At 65.5% G+C, this 17,716-nt stretch overlaps 2 protein-coding genes across 10 annotated transcripts; both read left to right on the forward strand.

The window, feature by feature from the left end:
• The first annotated feature begins 230 nt into the window (after positions 1-230).
• HSPBP1 (HSPA (Hsp70) binding protein 1) lies at positions 231-7,191 on the forward strand. Of its 5 annotated transcripts, XM_074307282.1 has the most exons (9): positions 231-386; positions 715-882; positions 1,798-2,052; positions 2,165-2,369; positions 2,986-3,210; positions 4,190-4,345; positions 4,553-4,649; positions 4,777-4,888; positions 6,907-7,191. In XM_074307282.1, the coding sequence occupies exons 3-9, from the start codon at positions 1,867-1,869 to the stop codon at positions 6,979-6,981; spliced, it is 1,056 nt and encodes a 351-aa protein (XP_074163383.1). In that variant the 5' UTR covers positions 231-386; positions 715-882; positions 1,798-1,866; the 3' UTR covers positions 6,982-7,191. The 5 variants fall into 5 exon arrangements, with proteins under 5 accessions (XP_074163383.1, XP_074163387.1, XP_074163384.1 ...); XM_074307286.1 differs by lacking the exons at positions 231-386; positions 715-882 and adding an exon at positions 994-1,193; XM_074307283.1 differs by lacking the exons at positions 231-386; positions 715-882 and adding an exon at positions 995-1,229.
• Positions 7,192-7,865: 674 nt separating this feature from the next.
• On the forward strand, positions 7,866-16,853 carry PPP6R1 (protein phosphatase 6 regulatory subunit 1). Of its 5 annotated transcripts, none has more exons than XM_074307279.1 (23): positions 7,866-8,444; positions 9,564-9,796; positions 10,070-10,256; positions 10,448-10,585; positions 11,897-11,998; positions 12,082-12,194; positions 12,280-12,393; positions 12,478-12,643; positions 12,973-13,122; positions 13,209-13,346; positions 13,568-13,632; positions 13,726-13,841; positions 13,922-14,007; positions 14,096-14,188; positions 14,262-14,359; positions 14,728-14,785; positions 15,019-15,167; positions 15,254-15,402; positions 15,515-15,623; positions 15,723-15,805; positions 15,921-15,987; positions 16,080-16,145; positions 16,232-16,853. In XM_074307279.1, exons 2-23 carry the CDS (start codon positions 9,570-9,572, stop codon positions 16,233-16,235), a joined length of 2,478 nt encoding a protein of 825 aa, XP_074163380.1. In that variant the 5' UTR covers positions 7,866-8,444; positions 9,564-9,569; the 3' UTR covers positions 16,236-16,853. The 5 variants fall into 5 exon arrangements, with proteins under 5 accessions (XP_074163380.1, XP_074163378.1, XP_074163379.1 ...); XM_074307277.1 differs by having other exon boundaries at positions 7,867-8,444; positions 12,970-13,122; XM_074307278.1 differs by having other exon boundaries at positions 7,868-8,444; positions 12,970-13,122; positions 15,518-15,623.
• Positions 16,854-17,716: the final 863 nt, after the last annotated feature.

Consider the following 17,716-nt stretch of genomic DNA (forward strand, 5'->3'; position numbering starts at 1 on the left):
GCGCTTTTAATCACTGTTGGAGAAATGCCTGCACAAGCGGTGGGGAGGGGTGTCCGAAAATGCAGGTCTCGTCTCGTTCATAAACTGCAGTGGCTCCCGGCCGCTTTAGCTCTGCTCCATTTGCAGCTTTCTTGCCCCTCCGTGCACGGTGCACGCCGGGTACTGTGCATTCGGCGATTCTGGCCGCGAGGATGCTGGTCCGCATGACACCCCGCGTCTGCGCTCCCAGCATTCTTTCCTGCCGTCCCCGCGAGTGGACAGCTCTCCTTTGGCTCCACCCACTCCAACCCCACTTTCTACGGGAAGCCTTAGCCCCTCTTTCCTATTTATCCCGTACACAGCTTGCTTTGTTATGTTTATTTGCCTGAGATTTCCCCCTTTAGACGGTAAGTTCCTTGAGGGCGGGGACCCCCGTGTGCTTAGCGTTGCGCCCTACACTGTGGTCCGGGTGAGCTCCGAGCCTCCGGGGATTACAGGCTAGTCCCCTCCCCCCCCCCGGGATTTAGCATCTCCCCTCCCCCAGCCCCACCCGCACTGGGGGCTCGTGCAGAATGGGTGTGGGAGGCGGGGGAGGCAAAGCTTTGAACGCTGGGCAGATGGTGGCCAAGTTCTCCAGCTGCTTCGCTTAGGGGTTAGGTGGAGAGGGCCGTCGCTGGGCGAATGCACCCCGGGACGTGTGCACCCCAGGGCAGACTATCCGGGTGGTCTTTCCAGCCTAGAGGCTCTTGGGGGAGGAAGCGGCCATACCTCCGGCAGCCTCTGCGTCCCGGGCCGAGGAAAACGGCTGGGAGAACTACAAGTCCCAGAAGCCCCAGTGACAGAGGCGCCGGCGGCGAGAAAAAGGACATTCTGCGACTGCGCAGTGAGGCGGCAGGCCAGAGGGTGAGGGATTGGACCGAGGCAGGCCGAGGGCGGGCCCTGAGGGAAGGGTGGTCGGAAGGGGTCGGCGGGGACAGGGTTTGGGTTCGGAGAGGCGGGTGGAGGTCCTGGATCCTATGGAGAGGCGCGGCCGGCACGTGCGGGGGGAGGGGGGCAGAGAAAGGTGGAAAGCAGCCAACAGGTCTCTCCTCCGCCCGGCCCCGCCCCTCGCCGTCGTCTTGGCCCCGCCGGAAGTCGGGGCCCTAAAGCGAAAGGGGCTTTCCGGCGAGGCCTGACGCATTTCCGGCAAAGATGGCGGCGCCCATTGCTGGCAGGTGCGGGCGGCGGCGTGGGTCGTGAGGCCCGCGGAGGTGAGGCCCAGGGGGCGAGGGCAGGGACCCTGGGGAGTGCCGAGGGGACAAAGCCCGCTGCAGAGACCCGCGGGGATTCCGGAGGGCGAGTGTCTCGGAGCGAGGGGCAGAGGCGCGGTTGCTATGGAAGGCGGTGCTTGTTGCTAAGGAGTGAGGGAGGAGTCCGAGCCGCCAGCTCTGAAAAAGAGGAGGGGGTCTGTTGCCGTGGCTATGGGCGGCTTCCCCGAGAAGTTCGGGAATGGATGCCTAAAGCCCGTTGCCATGGAGACGGGGCAGGGCCGGGTCACCATGGAGACGGGAGAAGGATGAGCTGCGGCGGGGACTGCCATGGGTGGGAAGGGCCGGGTTTTAGAAAGAAGGAACGGGTCCCTGTGGGTGGAGGCGAGGGTCAGGGTGAGAGGGGATGTGTTACCATGGAGACAGGGGAGGGGCCTGCAGAAGTGAGAAAGTTTCCCCCCTTGAACAAGCCAGGTAAGGGCGGGGGCAGGCCCCCCCCTGGGGCGGGAGCATGGCCGTCCGGGAGCCCACCCCTTCCACAGCCGGTCTCCCCGTGCCCCACTCTTTGCAGATCTCCCACGACACGGATCAGCTCCTTCCGGGACATCTCCCCAGCCACACCCCCACTCCGGCATCCCCAATGGCGGACCCGGGCTCCGGAGGTAACCGCCTCCCCCTAGCCCTGCCTCCGGCCCCTGAGCAGGCCAGCACGTCGGCTTCCATAGGGAACCCCGGGCACCCCCACAGCCTCCAAGGCCTCCTGCACATGGCAGTGACAGCTTGCCCCGCTGACCCCGAGCCACCGCCCGAGCCTATGACGGAGGAGGTGAGCCTTGGGGGCGGGTTGGAACCTGGAGAGGGGAGCCTGGGGATGGGATGCTGGGGAGGGGGGGCTGGGAGCCGCAGGAGGAAGCCCCACTAACCCCCCTCCCCCCCAGCGGCGTCAGTGGCTGCAGGAGGCCATGTCGGCAGCGTTCCGAGGCCCTCGGGAGGAGGTGGAGCAGATGAAAAGCTGTCTTCATGCTCTGGGGCTCCCGACGCCCTCCGCCGCTGGGGAGGCCGAGCTGATGGCTGACCAGCAGGAGCGCGAGGGGGCTCTGGAGCTGCTGGCGGACCTGTGCGAGAACATGGACAACGCTGCAGGTAACCCTGCTGCCCTCCTTCCTGGCCCATGTGTGAGCAGGCGGGGTGGGTGCGGCGCCCGGCGTCCTGCCCACCCTGAGGCTGATTCGGGTCCTGGGGGTGTCTGATGACTGGGGGCTCCCAGAGACTGCTCTCCCGTGGGGAATCAGCCAGCGGGGGCTCTCCGGGCTCCCTGCCTCAGTCTGGTTGGAGAGATTCACGAGGCTCGCCCATGGGATAGGGCGGCCAACAGGAGAGAAGGATGCCCCAGCCTGGGCGGTGGTCCGACCCCGCTGCGGGGGGCAGCGGGCTCCTGGGAGGTTTCCAATAGGCCTTCTAAAGACTGCAGTGGGAGGCCTCAGCCTTAGTGTCCCATTTCTGCTACTTGACCGGCCGCCACATGGCCACGGCAAACGCCGACCTCTCGCAGCTCGGTTGACCATCTGGGCAGGACCTCCCACAGAGGCTGGTGGGAAAGACTACGGGACAGGACTCCGTCCGGGCCCTGTCCCTCGCAGGAGCCATGACCAAAGGAGAGGGGCTATAACAGGCTCAGAAAACTGAGCCGGGATTGGAGACCCCCAGCAGGCAGTGCTAACCCCCCCCCCCTTTCTCCTTTTCTCTTGGCTCGGTCCAGACTTCTGCCAGCTGTCTGGGATGCACCTGCTAGTGGGCCGCTACCTGGAGGCAGGGGCAGAAGGCTTGCGGTGGAGGGCGGCCCACCTCATTGGCACGTGCAGCCAGAATGTGGCTGCCATCCAGGAGCAGGTGCTGGGCCTGGGTGCCCTACGGAAGCTCCTGCGCCTGCTCGACCGGGACCCCTGCGACACGGTGCGAGTGAAGGCCCTCTATGCCATTTCTTGTGAGTGCACGGGGAAGGACCGAAGAGGGCCTTTGGGGGAGGGGAGGCACGCCGCCCTGGGCACCAGGGCCCTCCAGGTGCTGCCTGAGAGCTCAGGTTCCCCGCTCTTTGTGACCACGCTTTCATCAGCGGCCTGATGGTCCGGCCTCTGACCTCCCAGCGGCCTCTGCTCTGTCTTCGGGTCCTCCCTCCCTGACTGCTGCCCTCCCCGCGAACTCCTCAGCCCCCAAGGATCTCGTCCCTGTTCCCAGCCTCTGCCTGTCCCCACGGCCAGCAGCCTTTCAGATCCCTCAGGCCGAGCGGGCACTGAGACCCATGAGCCGCCTGTGAAGCCCCTGGAGAAGGGGCCTGGGGACAGAGAAGGAGGGCTGGCCATGGGGGCAGATACTCTGGCAGGGGTGTGGGAGCAGGCAGAGCCCCGATGAGACTCCCTCCCCCTGCCCCCGGGGTGTTTGGGACAGGGATTTCTCTCAGAATTCTTGGCACAAGGTCACACTTGGGTAATGTGGATTTTCCTCGGGAACTGTCCATGTGTCCGAGAAAGGGTGCCTTGCTCCCCGAAGGTCCCAGCCTACACATGCCCCCCCATTCTGACAGGCCCCTGGGGTGGCCCCCCAGCTCTAGGCTGGTGCTTCTGGGAGCGCCCAGGGGGTCTGCTTGCCTGCCTCCTGCCCCATCTTCCATCCAGCCACTGGCGGGATGGCCAGGGCACCCCACAAGAGCACCTCGAGGTCTCTGTGACCTAATGGGGTGGCTTGGCCTTCTGAGCTGCCTCCCGGCTCTCCCCCGCCCCTCCTCGGGGACCCAGCCGGCCCCCTGCCGCGCTCCCCGGCCTCTGCCCAGCGCCTGGCACACAGTAGGTATTTCACAGTGCTTTCTGACTGAGGAAGCAGGTGTTACAGCAGGCCCTGCTCTGGGCACCGGCGCCTCCGGGAGGGCCTGGCGCTGGGAGCGCCTGACCCTTTGTTGCCACCCCCAGGCCTGGTCCGGGAGCAGGAGGCTGGCCTGCTCCAGTTCCTTCGCCTGGACGGCTTTTCGGTGCTCATGCGGGCCATGCAGAGGGACGTGGTGAAGCTGAAGGTGAAGTCGGCCTTCCTCCTGCAGAACCTGCTGGTGGGCCATCCTGAGCACAAAGGTGGGGGGCGGGCGGGGGGCTGGGGGAGGCAAAGGGGGAGGTGCGGGCTTTCGGAGGGGAGCTGTGGGAGGGCAGGGCAGACTGCTGGGTGGGAGCCCCCGGTGGAGGGCGGGCGGGCGGGCCTCCGAGGCGCTCTAGGGTCACCTGCCCGCCAGTCCTGGGCAGGCCGGGAACGCCTGGCTTTGACCGCTTCCCCTCCGTCCTTAGGCACCCTGTGCTCCATGGGGATGGTCCAGCAGTTGGTGGCTCTGATTCGCACAGAGCACAGCCCCTTCCACGAGCACGTGCTGGGGGCGCTTTGTGGGTGAGAGGAGCCTTGGGCAGGGTCTGGGGCAGGGGGGCTGGGCGGGGGGCCCGGAGGGACTCCCCTGGGGCCTAGGGGCCCGACCCTGGGATGGGAAGCGGGGATGACTTCCTTGCCTCCTCCCCAGGCTGGTGACGGATTTTCCCCAAGGGATCCGGGAATGTCGGGAGCCCGAACTGGGGCTCGAGGAGCTTCTGCGCCATCGGTGTCAGCTGCTGCAGCAGCATGAGGAGTACCAGGTACTGGGGCTGCTCCTGGGAGACCCCAGGGCCCAGCTGACCCTGCCAGGCTGGCCTCCTTGGGGGGCACGAGGGATGGGGTGGGACCTGGCCTGCAGCCCTAGGGGTTCTAGCTCAAAGGGTTCAGAACTTTTGCTCTAAGGGGTCTCCCAGTTCTCCATGTGTGGGCTGTGGGGAGGTGCCCTGGCCTCAGGTGAGGACAGCTCCCCAAACCCACAGGAGCCAGGGCAAGGCCGAGATGAGACCCCCTGGGGGCCAAGAGGGGGCCGTCTAGGGAGTGTAGCCCCTTCCTTGTAGAGAATTCCCCCTGGACAGTGTAGAAGGGCCCCCGGGGGGGGGGTGTAGAGTGCTCCCCCTGGACAGTGTACAAGGACCCCTGGGGGTGTAAAGTTGTAAAGTGCTCCCCCTGGACAGTGTACAAGGGCCCCCGGGGGGTATAGAGTGCTCCCCCTGGGGGTGTAGAGTGCTCCCCCTGAGCAGTGTAGAGTGCTCCCCCTGGGCAGTGAAGGGCCCCCGGGGGGTGTAAAATGCTCCCCCTGGACAGTGTAGAAGGGCCCCCGGGGGGTGTAAAATGCTCCCCCTGGACAGTGTACAAGGGCCCCTGGGGGGTGTAAAATGCTCCCCCTGGACAGTGTAGAAGGGCCCCCGGGGGGTGTAAAATGCTCCCCCTGGACAGTGTACAAGGGCCCCTGGGGGGTGTAAAATGCTCCCCCTGGACTGTGTACAAGGGCCCCCAGGGGGGGGGTTGTAGAGTGCTCCCCCTGGACAGTGTACAAGGGCCCCGGGGGGGGGGTGTAAAGTGCTCCCCCTGGGCAGTGAAGGGCCCCCTGGGAGGTGTAAAGTGCCCCCCCCTGAACAGTGTAGAAGGGCCACAGGGGGGTATAAAGTGCTCCCCCTGGACAGTGTACAAGGACCCCTGGGGCTGTAAAGTGCTCCCCCTGGACAGTGTACAAGAGCCCCCCGGGGGGTATAGAGTGCTCCCCCTGGGGGTGTAGAGTGCTCCCCCTGAGCAGTGTAGAGTGCTCCCCCTGGGCAGTGAAGGGCCCCCTGGGGGGTGTAAAGTGCTCCCCCTGGACAGTGTAGAAGGGCCCCCGGGGGGTGTAAAATGCTCCCCCTGGACTGTGTACAAGGGCCCCCGGGGGGGGGGTTGTAGAGTGTTCCCCCTGGACAGTGTACAAGGGCCCCGGGGGGGGGGTATGTAAAATGCTCCCCCTGGACAGTGTACAAGGCCCCCCTAGGGGGTGTAAAGTGCTCCCCCTGGGCAGTGAAGGGCCCCCTGGGGGGTGTAAAGTGCTCCCCCTGGACTGTGTACAAGGGCCCCCGGGGGGGGGGGGTTGTAGAGTGTTCCCCCTGGACAGTGTACAAGGGCCCCGGGGGGGGGTGTGTGTGTGTAAAATGCTCCCCCTGGACAGTGTACAAGGCCCCCCTAGGGGGTGTAAAGTGCTCCCCCTGGGCAGTGAAGGGCCCCCTGGGGGGTGTAAAGTGCTCCCCCTGGGGGGTGTAAAGTGCTCCCCCTGGGCAGTGAAGGGCCCCCTGGGGGGTGTAAAGTGCTCCCCCTGAGCAGTGTAGAAGGGCCCCAGGGGGGTATAAAGTGCTCCCCCTGGACAGTGTACAAGGACCCCTGGGGGTGTAAAGTGCTCCCCCTGGACAGTGTACAAGAGCCCCCCCGGGGGGTATAGAGTGCTCCCCCTGGGGGGTGTAGAGTGCTCCCCCTGAGCAGTGTAGAGTGCTCCCCCTGGGCAGTGAAGGGCCCCCTGGGGGGTGTAAAGTGCTCCCCCTGAGCAGTGTAGAAAGGCCCCAGGGGGGTATAAAGTGCTCCCCCTGGACAGTGTACAAGAGCCCCTGGGGGTTGAGTAGTCCCCTTGGACAGTGTACAAGGGCCCCTGGGGGTGTAGAGTGCTCCCTCTGGGCAGTGTACAAGGACCCCTGGGGCGATCTTGGGCCACTCAGGAAGGAGGGGGTGCCTAAGCCCTGCCCCCCCCCGGGGCACCCCTCAGGCCTTCCCCCCCTCCTGCCAGGAGGAGCTGGAATTCTGTGAAAAGCTGCTCCAGGCCTGCTTCTCGTCCCCCACGGACGACAGCATGGACCGCTGAACGCCGGGGAGGGACCCCCAGCGCTGGAGCCCCGCCCGGCCACCACTCCTCTCCCGCAGCCTGCCGGCCGAGCCCGCGGCGGGGGGCCGAGGCAGCCTGGGCGCCGGCCCGGGGCGGCGAGAAGCCCCCTGCGGACCCCCTGCCCCCCCTTGCTGTGCGTGCCCACCCCCTTCCGGGCTCTGCCTTGGCAATAAAGGTGTTTCCCCTGTGCCCGAGTGCCTCGTCTGTGTGCTGGGCCGTGGGGGACCTGGGGCTGTACCCCGCTTAGGTGAGGGAGCCGGTGATCCTGCGTCACCCTGGGGCTCGGAACAGTCTCGAGGAGGAGGTGGGGAAGGCGGGGCAGGATTGCAGATTGGGAGAGGGCGGTGGATAGGTGCCAGCCCGGGTGTCGGAACTTTACGCATGCGTGCCCCTTTCCGAAAAGGTGGGGGTGGCGGAATGAGGGAGTGGGACAAGGGTGTAGAGCGTCTGCGCAGCATTGGAGCTTGGTGTTTTAAACAGCGCCACCCCGGGGCGGTGGGGCGCGCAAGTTCAGTCCGGTGCTCCTGTAAAGCACTGCTGTGCGGCTGGAGAACGCCTGCTGGGCGCGCATGCGCACGGGGTCTGTGGACTGTGAGGGGTGGGCTGCGCCGCATTGCGCTAAACTCTCAGGTCCTCGCCTCGGGGGATTGTGGGAGGCTGCGGGGGAGGGGGTTGAGGAGGAGGAGCGGGCAGAGTGACTGCAGCAGACGGGTGGGTGGGTCGGCGGGCAGGCGGACGCTGCGGGAATCGAGAACACTCAAACGGCACGAAGCCTCGAAGGAAAAGGAACAGACTCGGCCCGCCTTGCTTGCGGCCTTCCGGGGGGGGGGGCGGCGCTGGAGCGGGGTGGGGACCGGAGCAGAGGGGCGTTCCCTGTAAGGTTTTTTTATGCGGCGCGGGGCTCCGCAGCTATTCTTTCTTTCCCCACCCCCACTTTGCGCCTGCGCGTGAGTCTATTCCCCGGGCCGCGGAGTTTTTTTAAAGTGTCTGCTTGAGATCCCCTCCCTCTGTTTAGTTCTAGGGCGCCTGCGCGCCAGCTCCCGCCCTCTCTGCGGTTCCTCTGTCGCGCCTGCGTGCCAGCCATTTTGCTGCCGTCTCAGCTCTGCGCTCGAGCTTTCCCTGCAGAGGCCGCAGACGCAGACGTAGGGGCGGTCGAAGTGGACGCAGGAGCGAGAGCGGAGCAGCGGCCGCAGCCTCGGCTCGCCCTGGCCCGGCCCCGGCCCTGAGGCTCCCGCACCCGCGAGAGGAAGAAAAGGAGGAGGGGGAGAGAAAAACCGCCACGGGTCCCCTCCCCCGCCGCGCGGCCCCCCCACCGCGCGGCCTTTCAGAGCGCCTGCGCGGGTCGGGGAGCGCGCGCCCGCAACCCCGCCCCGCCCCGCCCCCTCTCGTGGCGCGCGCCCCGATGTGCTCGAGGCCGAAGCAGCCGCCGCTCGCGCGCCCAGGTCAGTGACCCCCGCCTCCCTTGCGCAGAGGGGGAGATTGAGGCCCCGCGGGGCTGGCCCGGGGCAGGGGCCTCTCCCGGCAGGAGATCCGATCGAGAAACTTCCATCTGATCCCCGGGGACGGCGGGGGAGTCTGGGGGATTCGGACCCTCGGGTCCCCTTTGGGGATCTGTGCCGGGGGCGGGGCGAGGTAGACCCCACCCCCCATGGGGATTAGTGCGTGGGGCAGAGGTCCCATTGCCGGGCCCCTGGAAACCACGGAAAAGGATCCTCCTGAGGGAGGGGCGCCCCTGGTGGGGCCATTGAACGTGGGCCCCAAGCCCGCCGGGGCCGCTTCCCCTTTCTATGGTCCGGCCCTCGAGGGTGGGGCAGAGTTGGAGGCTGCTTCGGGTACCCCGCGGGGCTGCGATAGAGCCTATGGGCACAGGGCTGCATCTGATACTGAGGGGAGAGGGCCCCAGGCCGGCTGTAGCTGGGAAGGTGGATGCTGAGAAGCCCCCCTATTTTGAGGCTGGGGCCCCCACGCCCACTAGACCTCAGCTGCGGTGTTTTTCCTCCTGGAGACCAGCCCTACCTCTGGGGCATCTGCCTGGGGCAGCTTCCGGGATTGGCCGCACCCTCTGTGGCCCGGCCCGCCTGCCTGGGGGGGGGGGGTGACCACGGCCCTCAGGTCCACTGAGGGCAGTTCTGGGGCCCGCTAGGAAGGGCACCTCCATAGGGGGTGGTGGAAGACTGCAGGTGGATGTCTAGAAACCCAGGATGGTGCTTGGGATCAGGGTTTGAAGCCAGGGCATTTTCAGCCCCACTCGGGAATAGCTCAGTGCCCTGGGCCCCAGTGGAAGGCGGGGCGCCTGAGAGCTTCTGGGGTCTGGGACTGGGGGTGTGGCCTTTTGCACCGTGACTTCGCTGGGCCCTCAGTTTGAGCCCCTCCTTCCCCGGCAGTGTTTGCAGGAGCCCCCCTCCCTCCCATGAGCTCCCTGGGGCCTGCTTTGTGCTGTTCTCAGAGGGAGCCCCCGCACCGTCGCCTTGTCCCCCCTGGGGGGCATAGTGTGGGCAGTGGGGGGGGCCTGGAGGTGGGGCCCGTGCCAGGCTCATCCCAGAGTGCGGCCCTCCCCGCAGGGCGCCATGTTCTGGAAGTTTGACCTGCACACCAGCTCGCACATTGACACGCTGCTGCAGAGGGAGGACCTGGCCCTGGCCGAGCTCCTGGACGAAGAGGACGTGCTGCAGGAGTGCAAGGTGCTGCACCCCAAACTGCTGGACTTCCTGCTGAGGCCGGCCCACCTGCAGGCCCTCGTGGACTGGGTCACCCAGGAGCCCCCGGCCGTGGGCGACGAGCGGCTGCGCTACAAGTGAGCCCCCCGTGAGGGCGGGCCCTGGGTGCGAATGCTGCCACTGTGGCTCCCCGTCCTCCTGCCCTGCTATTTGCTCATCACCCTGTTCCCCTCTGCTGATGCTGAGAAGCTACCTTTAAGGTGGAGAGGGGGGTGGGGCGGGTGCCACACTCTCCTTAACTTGTGGATTTGCTCAAGGGGTGAAGTCTGAAGGAATTCCCACGCTTTGCAGATTGGGGGCGGTCGGGGGTCCATGGGGAGGTGGCTAGTGGCGTCCCCTCCTCCCTCCAGGTACCCCAGCGTTTCCTGTGAGATCCTGACCTCGGATGTCCCCCAGATCAACGATGCCCTCGGGGAAGACGAGGCTCTTCTGGGCCGCCTCTATGGCTTCCTCCAGAACAGGGACCCCCTGAACCCCTTGCTGGCCAGTTTCTTTAGCAAGGTCATGGGGATCCTGATCAACCGAAAGACAGACCAGGTTGGTCCCCGGAGGGCTGGCCTCTGAACCCGGCTTTCCCAGAAAGAGTGGACACAACGGGGAAGTGTGGGGGCCGTGCTGGTGACTCAGGGAGGGGGTCTTAGGGGGAGCGGACAGGGTCTCTGGAGACCGACCCAGCAGTGGGGGGCTGATGGGCTTTCCCTCTGAGTGACCACCCGCTTTCTTTTCAGATCGTGTCCTTTCTGCGCAAAAAGACCGACTTTGTCCCCTTGTTACTCCATCACATCGGGACCTCCGCCATCATGGACCTGCTGCTGAGGCTGCTGACCTGTGTGGAGCAGCCGCCGCTGAGGCAGGAGGTCTTTAATGTGAGCTGCCCCTTCTTTTGCTTTTCTCCCCTCCCCCTCTCCCTTCCCTTCCTTCCGTTTTCTTCCCCTGCCCTCTTCTCCCAGTATCCAGGACACCCCTGCTCTTCAGCTATCTCTACCCTCCCCCCCAGTAGAGCCCCTGATCTCCCCTCCAGCTGGTGTGGGATTCCCTCGAATTTGTAGTCAGGCCCTCCCCCCAGAGGTCTGGGCAGGGTAAGAGGGCCTTCCTATGCTGGAGACCCAGCCCTGCCTCCCTCCCTTAATGATCCTGTGACTCAGAAGCTCTCCTGGGGTCAGTGGCTTTTGGCGCCCAGGAGCCCGCTCGGCCCCCCAGATTGTCTTCACCTGAAGCGTTTGCCGAGCTTTTCCCATCCAAATGGAACTCTTGGACCTTTTCTCTAGGCTTTAGTTCACTGCTGAAGGTTGTGAAGGTCTGCAGGGACCCCCACTTGTCCCCCTGCGGGCTGTCGCCCAGGTCTGGGCTGGCCTCAGGGGCCAAGGAAGCCCGGAGGATCGTGGCTGCAGGGGAGCGCCCTTCTCTGTTCGGCTCTCTGGCTGGCCACGGTCCCCCGATCTCTTCTGCAGCCCTGGCGTCTTACTCGCCTCCCAGTGGTTTTGAGCAGAGGGGCCTTCCCACGTGGCTGGGCCCTGCCAGGGGTCGGGATGGCTTAGGGCCTGGGTTCTGTGCTTGAGCCGCAGCTTTGGCCCTCCCCGGCCAGATCCTTTTGGCTTCCAGGGCCTCCCTGAGGGTCTTTGGGGCCCATCGGGCCTGGTCGCTGTAGTTTGAGGCTCTCTTGCTGCCCTCTGGAGCAGTGGCTCCTCTCAGGGGGCCACTCCAGCCTCTGCCTCCGGTGGCCGGTCTTGGGCTCTGGCCCGAGTCGGACCTCCAGCTCCAGGAAGCCTTTTCTCAACTTGCCCCACCCCATTCCCCCTCATCCATTCTCATCAGTGAAAGGGTGAAGGACTATGGGCATCAGGAGATCAAGGTGTTCCTAGTAAGGAAGGTTATGGCTCAGGGTTCAGAGGTCATGAGTGGTTGAGATCAGGAGGAAGATCTGGATCTCTGGAGGGGCAGTGTAGTGGCTGGGAGTCCTGAGCCTTGGATGGCTCACCTGCAAGCCTGGGGAGGTAAATAACCTCTGACCTGGGCTTGGGACCACTGCCGCTGAGGCTGCAGGTGGGGACCGAGGGGTGTGTCCCCCTCATGTCTGCTACAAGGTGGCTTCTGGCACTTTTCCCAGTAGCCTCAGGGAGATGGGTCCGAGGGGCTGGGGCCCCAGCTTCCTCTGACTGCGGTTTAATGGTGGGAAGGGGCCTTGGGGGTCACCGGGCTCTGCTCTTTCCAAGTGGCTGAATGAGGAGAGGATCGTAGAGCGGCTGATCGACATGATCCACCCGGACCGGGATGAGGGCGTGAGTGTCCTGTGGGGTGGGATGGGGGCAGCTGGGGGAGGGGTGGACGGGGCGGGGCCTCATGCCGGCCTCTCCTCCCTCAGCAACACTCCAACGCGGCGCAGTCTCTGTGTGACATCGTGCGTCTGAGCCGGGAGCAGATGCTTCCCACCCGGGACCCCGCCGAGCCCGAGCGGCTGCTGGCCACGCTGGAGAAGTGAGTGGCCGGGGTGCCGTGGGGCTCCCCCTCCCCTCCCTGCTGGCCTTCCCAGCACCCTCAGCGCATCCCTGCCCCCACGCAGGCAGGAGACCGTGGAGCGGCTCCTCGGCAACATGTTCGGGAGCGACCAGAACGAGTCCGTGATCGTCTGCGGCATCCAGGTCATCCTGACGTTGCTGGAACCTCGCCGGCCCAGGTGGGGGCGGGGCCGGGGGTGGGGCCGGACCAGCGCCCCCCAGGGCTTCGGTGGGGGCTCACGGCTCTCTCCTTGCCCCCGCAGGGCAGAAGCGGGAGGCATGGGCAGCTTCGGCGTGGACGGTCAGCTGGAGCTGTCGCCCCCGGGGGGCCCCGAGAGCCCCCCGCCCGGCCAGGCCAACCTGGGGACGCTGAGAGCCCTGAGGCAGTGGCTCGCCCACTTCCACCGGCTGCTCCTGGAGCCCCCCACAGTGAGCCACAGGCCGGGGTCCGGGCGGGGGGCGGGGAGGGCGGGCACGCGCGTGGGCGCTCCTTCCTCCTCCTCCTCCTCGCAGGTGGCCGAGTCCGACTCTCTGCAAGGTCCTCTCTGGCTCTAACATTCTATGATCTATGATTAGAATCACAGAATTTCAGAGTTGGAAGGGACCTCAGTGCTTACCCGGACGGCGGCGGCGCCAGCGAGCCTCGGCCTCGGGCCGCCACCTCAGCCTGCAGGACGCCGGGCGGGCGGGCGGGGGAGGGGGGCGCACGGGGAGCCCAGGCCCGGCCCAAGGCTCCTCCCGTCTCCGCCTTCCAGCAGGAGACCCTGCGCACCACCTGGGGCAGTCTGCAGCCCCCGCTGGGCAACACGCGGCTGCACGTCGTCAAGCTCTTGGCCAGTGCTCTGAGCGCCAACAACGCCGCCCTGACGGGGGAGCTGCTGGGCATGGACACGCTGAACGCCATGCTGGTGAGGGGCGGGGCCGGGAGGGGCGGGGCCGGGCGGGGCGCGAGGCCTGTCGCCCCGCCCCCGCCCACTCCTCCCCCTCCCCCCAGGACCTCTTCTTCACCTACGTCTTCAATAACTTCCTGCACTCCCAAGTGGAGACGTGGGTGAGCAGCGTGCTGGGCGCTGCGCCGGCCGAGGGCGAGGACGGGCCCCAGGCCCCGGGCCCCAATCCTGCCGTCAGACACGTGAGTGCCTCCGGGCCCCTGGGTGAGCGCGCCGCCGCTGGGTCCGGCCCGTAGCTTCTCCGTGGTGGATGTGTGCGGGGCGGCTTTTCCTGGCCTTCCGCGCCTTCCTTGGTGCTGAACCCAGGCCCTGTGCTGGGGGAGGGGTCTGCCCACATCCCGGCCCTCCCAGGCACATCGCCCCCTCGCTGTTCCCCTCAACCCCCCCCCTCCCCCACCCGCAGCTGCTCCAGAAATGCCGGCTGGTGGAGAGGATCCTGGGCGCCTGGGAAGAGAACGACCGCGAGCAGTGAGTGAGCCGGCTCCGGACTGGGGGTGGTCGGCCCGTCCCCGGGGCTCTCGGGTGGGTCGGGGCCTGAGCTGAGGGGCCGTCCCTCCCCAGGTCGGAGGGAGGCCCGAGGAAGGGATACATGGGCCACCTGACGCGCATCGCCAACGCCGTGGTGCGGAGCGCCGAGAAGGGCCCCAACGCCGCGCTGGTGGGCCAGCTGCTCCCAGGTGAGGTGCGGCCCGCGGGGTGGGGGGCGGGCCCTGCCGAGGGCAGCGTCACATGTCCCGTCTCCCCCCCCACGGAGCAGAGCTACTGGGGGAGCAGCAGCAGGTGTGGGAGAAGTTCGTGTCGGGGCCCCTGTCGGAGACCAACCAGAAGAACACGGTGGACCTGGTGAGGCTGCGGCTGGGGGGGCCGTCCCCGGGCAGGGGCTTCCGGCCCCGCCCCCAACCGCTCCCCTTTTGTCGTTCCCCCCCCCCAGGTCAGCCCCCACAACTTGCATTGCTCCAGCGACGAGGAGGAGGAGCAGCGCGTGAAGGGGTTCGCCTTCCCCCAGGAGGCCGTGCTGCAGCAGGTGTGCCCTCTGCCCCCGCCTGGGGGGGCCGGGGAGGAGGGGGGGCCACGTTACAGGGTCTTGTCGCCCGCAGGCCTTCATGGATTTCCAGATGCAGCAAATGACCTCGGCCTTCGTGGAGCATTTTGGTTTCAACGACGAAGAATTTGGGGAGCAGGAGGAGAACGTGAAGTGAGTGTCTCTTGAGGGTCCCCATCTTTGGTGTCGGGGTGTCCTAGGAAGGACCCTCTGGTCGAGGAGCTCCCCCTCGAGGAGTTGTCTGGGGTGTTTGGGCAGCAAGGAACACCTGATGAGGGAACCCCTGTTTGCTGAACCCCTTGGGGGGCTGGGCTGAGGAGTCACCTGGGGCCAGGGCAAGGGGCCCCCCTGGAAGAAGCCACTTGTGTTGCCTGAGCCTCCTCCCTGCTTGTTGGCTCTCCTTGCCCCCCACCTCTGGGGGCTTTCGGGATGGGTGCTCCCCTCTATCTTGGGTTTTTTGTAGGCCTCAGGTGTGCTTGGGGAAACGGGGTCTCTTGACCCCCATTCTGGTCTCTCCCCAGCGCCCCTTTCGACAAGACAGCCAGCATCACCTTCTCCCTCAGCGCGGACGATGAGAGCGTGAGTGTCGTCCCTCCCTGGAGGGTCGGGGACCCCGAGATGGGGGAAGGACGGGCAGACCCTCCCCTCTTGGGGGTCTCAGCTCCCTTCTCCCAGCACCCCCTCCCCATAGCTCTCCTCCTACGCGCTTCGGCATCCCTTGGGGCTTCCCAGATGTGGGGGGAGGGCAGGAAACGGGGCTCTGCACCCTGGGGAGGGGCCAGGGAGACCCAGCTGTGCCCGCCGCCCCGCAGCCCAACGCCAGCCTGTTCGAGCTCTGCTGCAAGGAGCGGCTGCATCAGTTTGAGGAGGAGGAGGAGGAGGAGGAGGAAGGCCTGGGGTCGGGGGACTCGGACGGGGAGGAGGCCATCTGGCAGGACGGCCAGCGGGGCCGGACCGTGCGGTGAGTGAGGGCGGGCCCCGGAGCTGTCCGTCCTGCGGGCCGACCCCGGTGCAGACGGTCATCGCCAGGTTCTTTTCTGGCTTCAGGAGTGGCGGCAGCACGGACAGCGAGGAGGAGGATGAAGAAGAGGAGGAAGAGGAGGAGGAAGAGGAGGAAGCCAATGGGACCATGGGGGGTCTCAGCCCTCCAGCTTTTACCTTTTCTCACTCAGAGTCCCCTGGGATACCCCCTCGGGGTATGGAGGCTCTCTGCTCTGGGGGGGGGCACAGGGGAGGGTGCGCATTCGGGGGATGTGTGGTCCCTGGATGTCCCCCTGTAATCGGCCCTCTGGGATTCCTTTGTGTCAGCAGCGCCCAGGAAGCGGGTCCCCTCTGTTCCTCTCAGGGCCTCCTTGGACTCGCGTCCTGGCCCCCCCGGCTCCCCCGACACACAGCACGTTGGTGCGGCCCCGGACAGGTGAGGTCCCAGGCCAGGGTGTCAGCCCCCGTGCTTTGGGCACCAGCCCCGCCCCTTGGAGCTCTGTGCTCAGGGGGGCTTCTGTCCCGTCCTTTATAGGGTGAGGGGCCCCACGCCCCCAGCTGCCGCAAGAGCCCCTCGGGAACCAACGGATGCCAAGGGCGCACGCTGCCCCCGCCAAGGTGACTGGATCTCCCTTCTGAGGGGGGAGGCTGTGGGCCCTCAGGGGTCCCCTTGAGTTCTCAGGTTGGGCCCTCAGTGCACTGAAGATCCTGAAACGCCCCCCTTTTCCCGCAGCTGCTAGCCGGGCTGCAGCCACCCTGCGGGAGACACGCGAGCCTCTGAGAGCCTCCGGCCAGGATAGGTGAGGCGGCTGTGGCGGGGAGGGGCCCAGAGAAAGGGCAGGGGAGGAAAAGGAGGGGGGAAGGAGCTCATTCAGGCCTCTTTTCTTCCCAGTGGGGAGCCGCCATCACCTCCCAGCGGTCCTGCTCCGGGGGGTCCCCCTCCCCCTGCAGACACCAAGTAAGTGCCAGAGGTGGGAGTAGGGGAGAGGGCAGATGACAGGACAGGACCCTCCCCCTCATCCTTTGCTTTTCTTCTTTTACCAGATAATCTGTTGCGTGGGGATTGCCACCCCTGCCACACCCCTTCCCTTGTGTGTCAGCCTATTCCCTTCCTTCCCAGGATGGGGGTCTGGGAGCCCCCTTCCCATCCTCTGCCCTCCCATCTCCCAGATTTCTGAGGAGAGGCCAACGAGAGAGGCGTGGCCGTGCCCCTGGTGGGCATCAAACGTGCCCCTGGCGGGCATGGAGTGCAGGGAGCGGCGCCTCGTTCTGCCCGGCCCTCCCCCAGCCTCATGGAGACGCCTTTTCACTCCCTGAGATCTGGGAGTCGCAGCAGTGGCTGAGAAGGGGGGTGAGGAAGCTGGGGGAACCCCTCCAGAAACCCAGCAGGGGTTTCGTGCCCACCACCACTCCAGGGGCAGCTCGAAGGTGGCCCCGGAGAGAAGATTGTGCCTTGCCTTGTGGGACGGGGGAGCCCTCACCTCTTCCAGCCCTCCGTTTTGGGGGGCGAGGGTGCTTCCTGCCCCGAGGACCCCGGTATAAGGGTTAGCTCCAAGCTGCTGGGGTTCTGGCCCCAGCAGCCACGTGGCCTTGTTCCTCCTTGCCCAGCCTGTGCGCTGAGGCGAGGCTCTTTGCGTATTCTGACCTGAATAAAGATCCAAATGGGTTTGGGCTTGGTTCTGTGGGTCTGGAGGGTGTTGGGCACAAGTGGGGGAGCCCTTAGGGACACTCCATCACACTGGAGGGGTCATGGAGGGTGCGGCCTCTGCCCCAGGGGACTGATGGCCAGTGAGAGTGGGCAGTGGGCCTGCCCAGCCTGGTGCCACCTGATGGAAAGAAAATGCCCAGAAGCAAATAGACAAAAGGGGGTGGGGGGGCAGGCCAGGCTGGCTCCAGTGGGGAAGTCATGGCTGCAGGGGGGGGCTTCCTGCAAGAGGTGGACTGTGGGAGCGGTGGGGAGAAGGGGTGGGGGAAGCAGCTGGAGAGGAGGTCTTGAAACAACTGGGAGGACAGGCAGGAGGAGGTCCTTGTGTGTGTGTTATGTGAGTGTAATTGTGTGTTGTAGGTGAGTATATCTAATTGTATATGTGCTTATTGGTATACAATTGTGTAGTGTGTATACACTTGTTAATGAGTGTGATTGTTGTGCTAGTAAATATATGTGTGATTGTGGATGTGTTTTTATGTGAGTGTTTTTAAGTGTATATGTGTTGGTGATTGTGCATGTGTGTGATTGTGTTGATTGTATATGTGGCGGTGGTTGTGATGTGTGTTGTGTGTGGGCGTGTGTGATTGTGTTGTGATGGTATATGTGGGCATGTGATTGTAAGTGTATATGTGTTGTGATTGTGGGTATATGTATGATTCTGTTGTCTGTGTAGGCATGTGTGGTTGTGATTCTAAGTGATTGTGTGGGCTTGTGCTTGTGTTCTGATTGTATATGTGTGTATGTTGTGATTGTGTATGCGGGTGGGTGTGATTGTGTTGTGTATGTAGGCTTGTGATCATAAGTGTATGTGTGTTGTGTGT

Source organism: Sminthopsis crassicaudata, chromosome 3, assembly GCF_048593235.1.
Source record: "Sminthopsis crassicaudata isolate SCR6 chromosome 3, ASM4859323v1, whole genome shotgun sequence".
Lineage (NCBI taxonomy): Eukaryota > Metazoa > Chordata > Mammalia > Dasyuromorphia > Dasyuridae > Sminthopsis > Sminthopsis crassicaudata.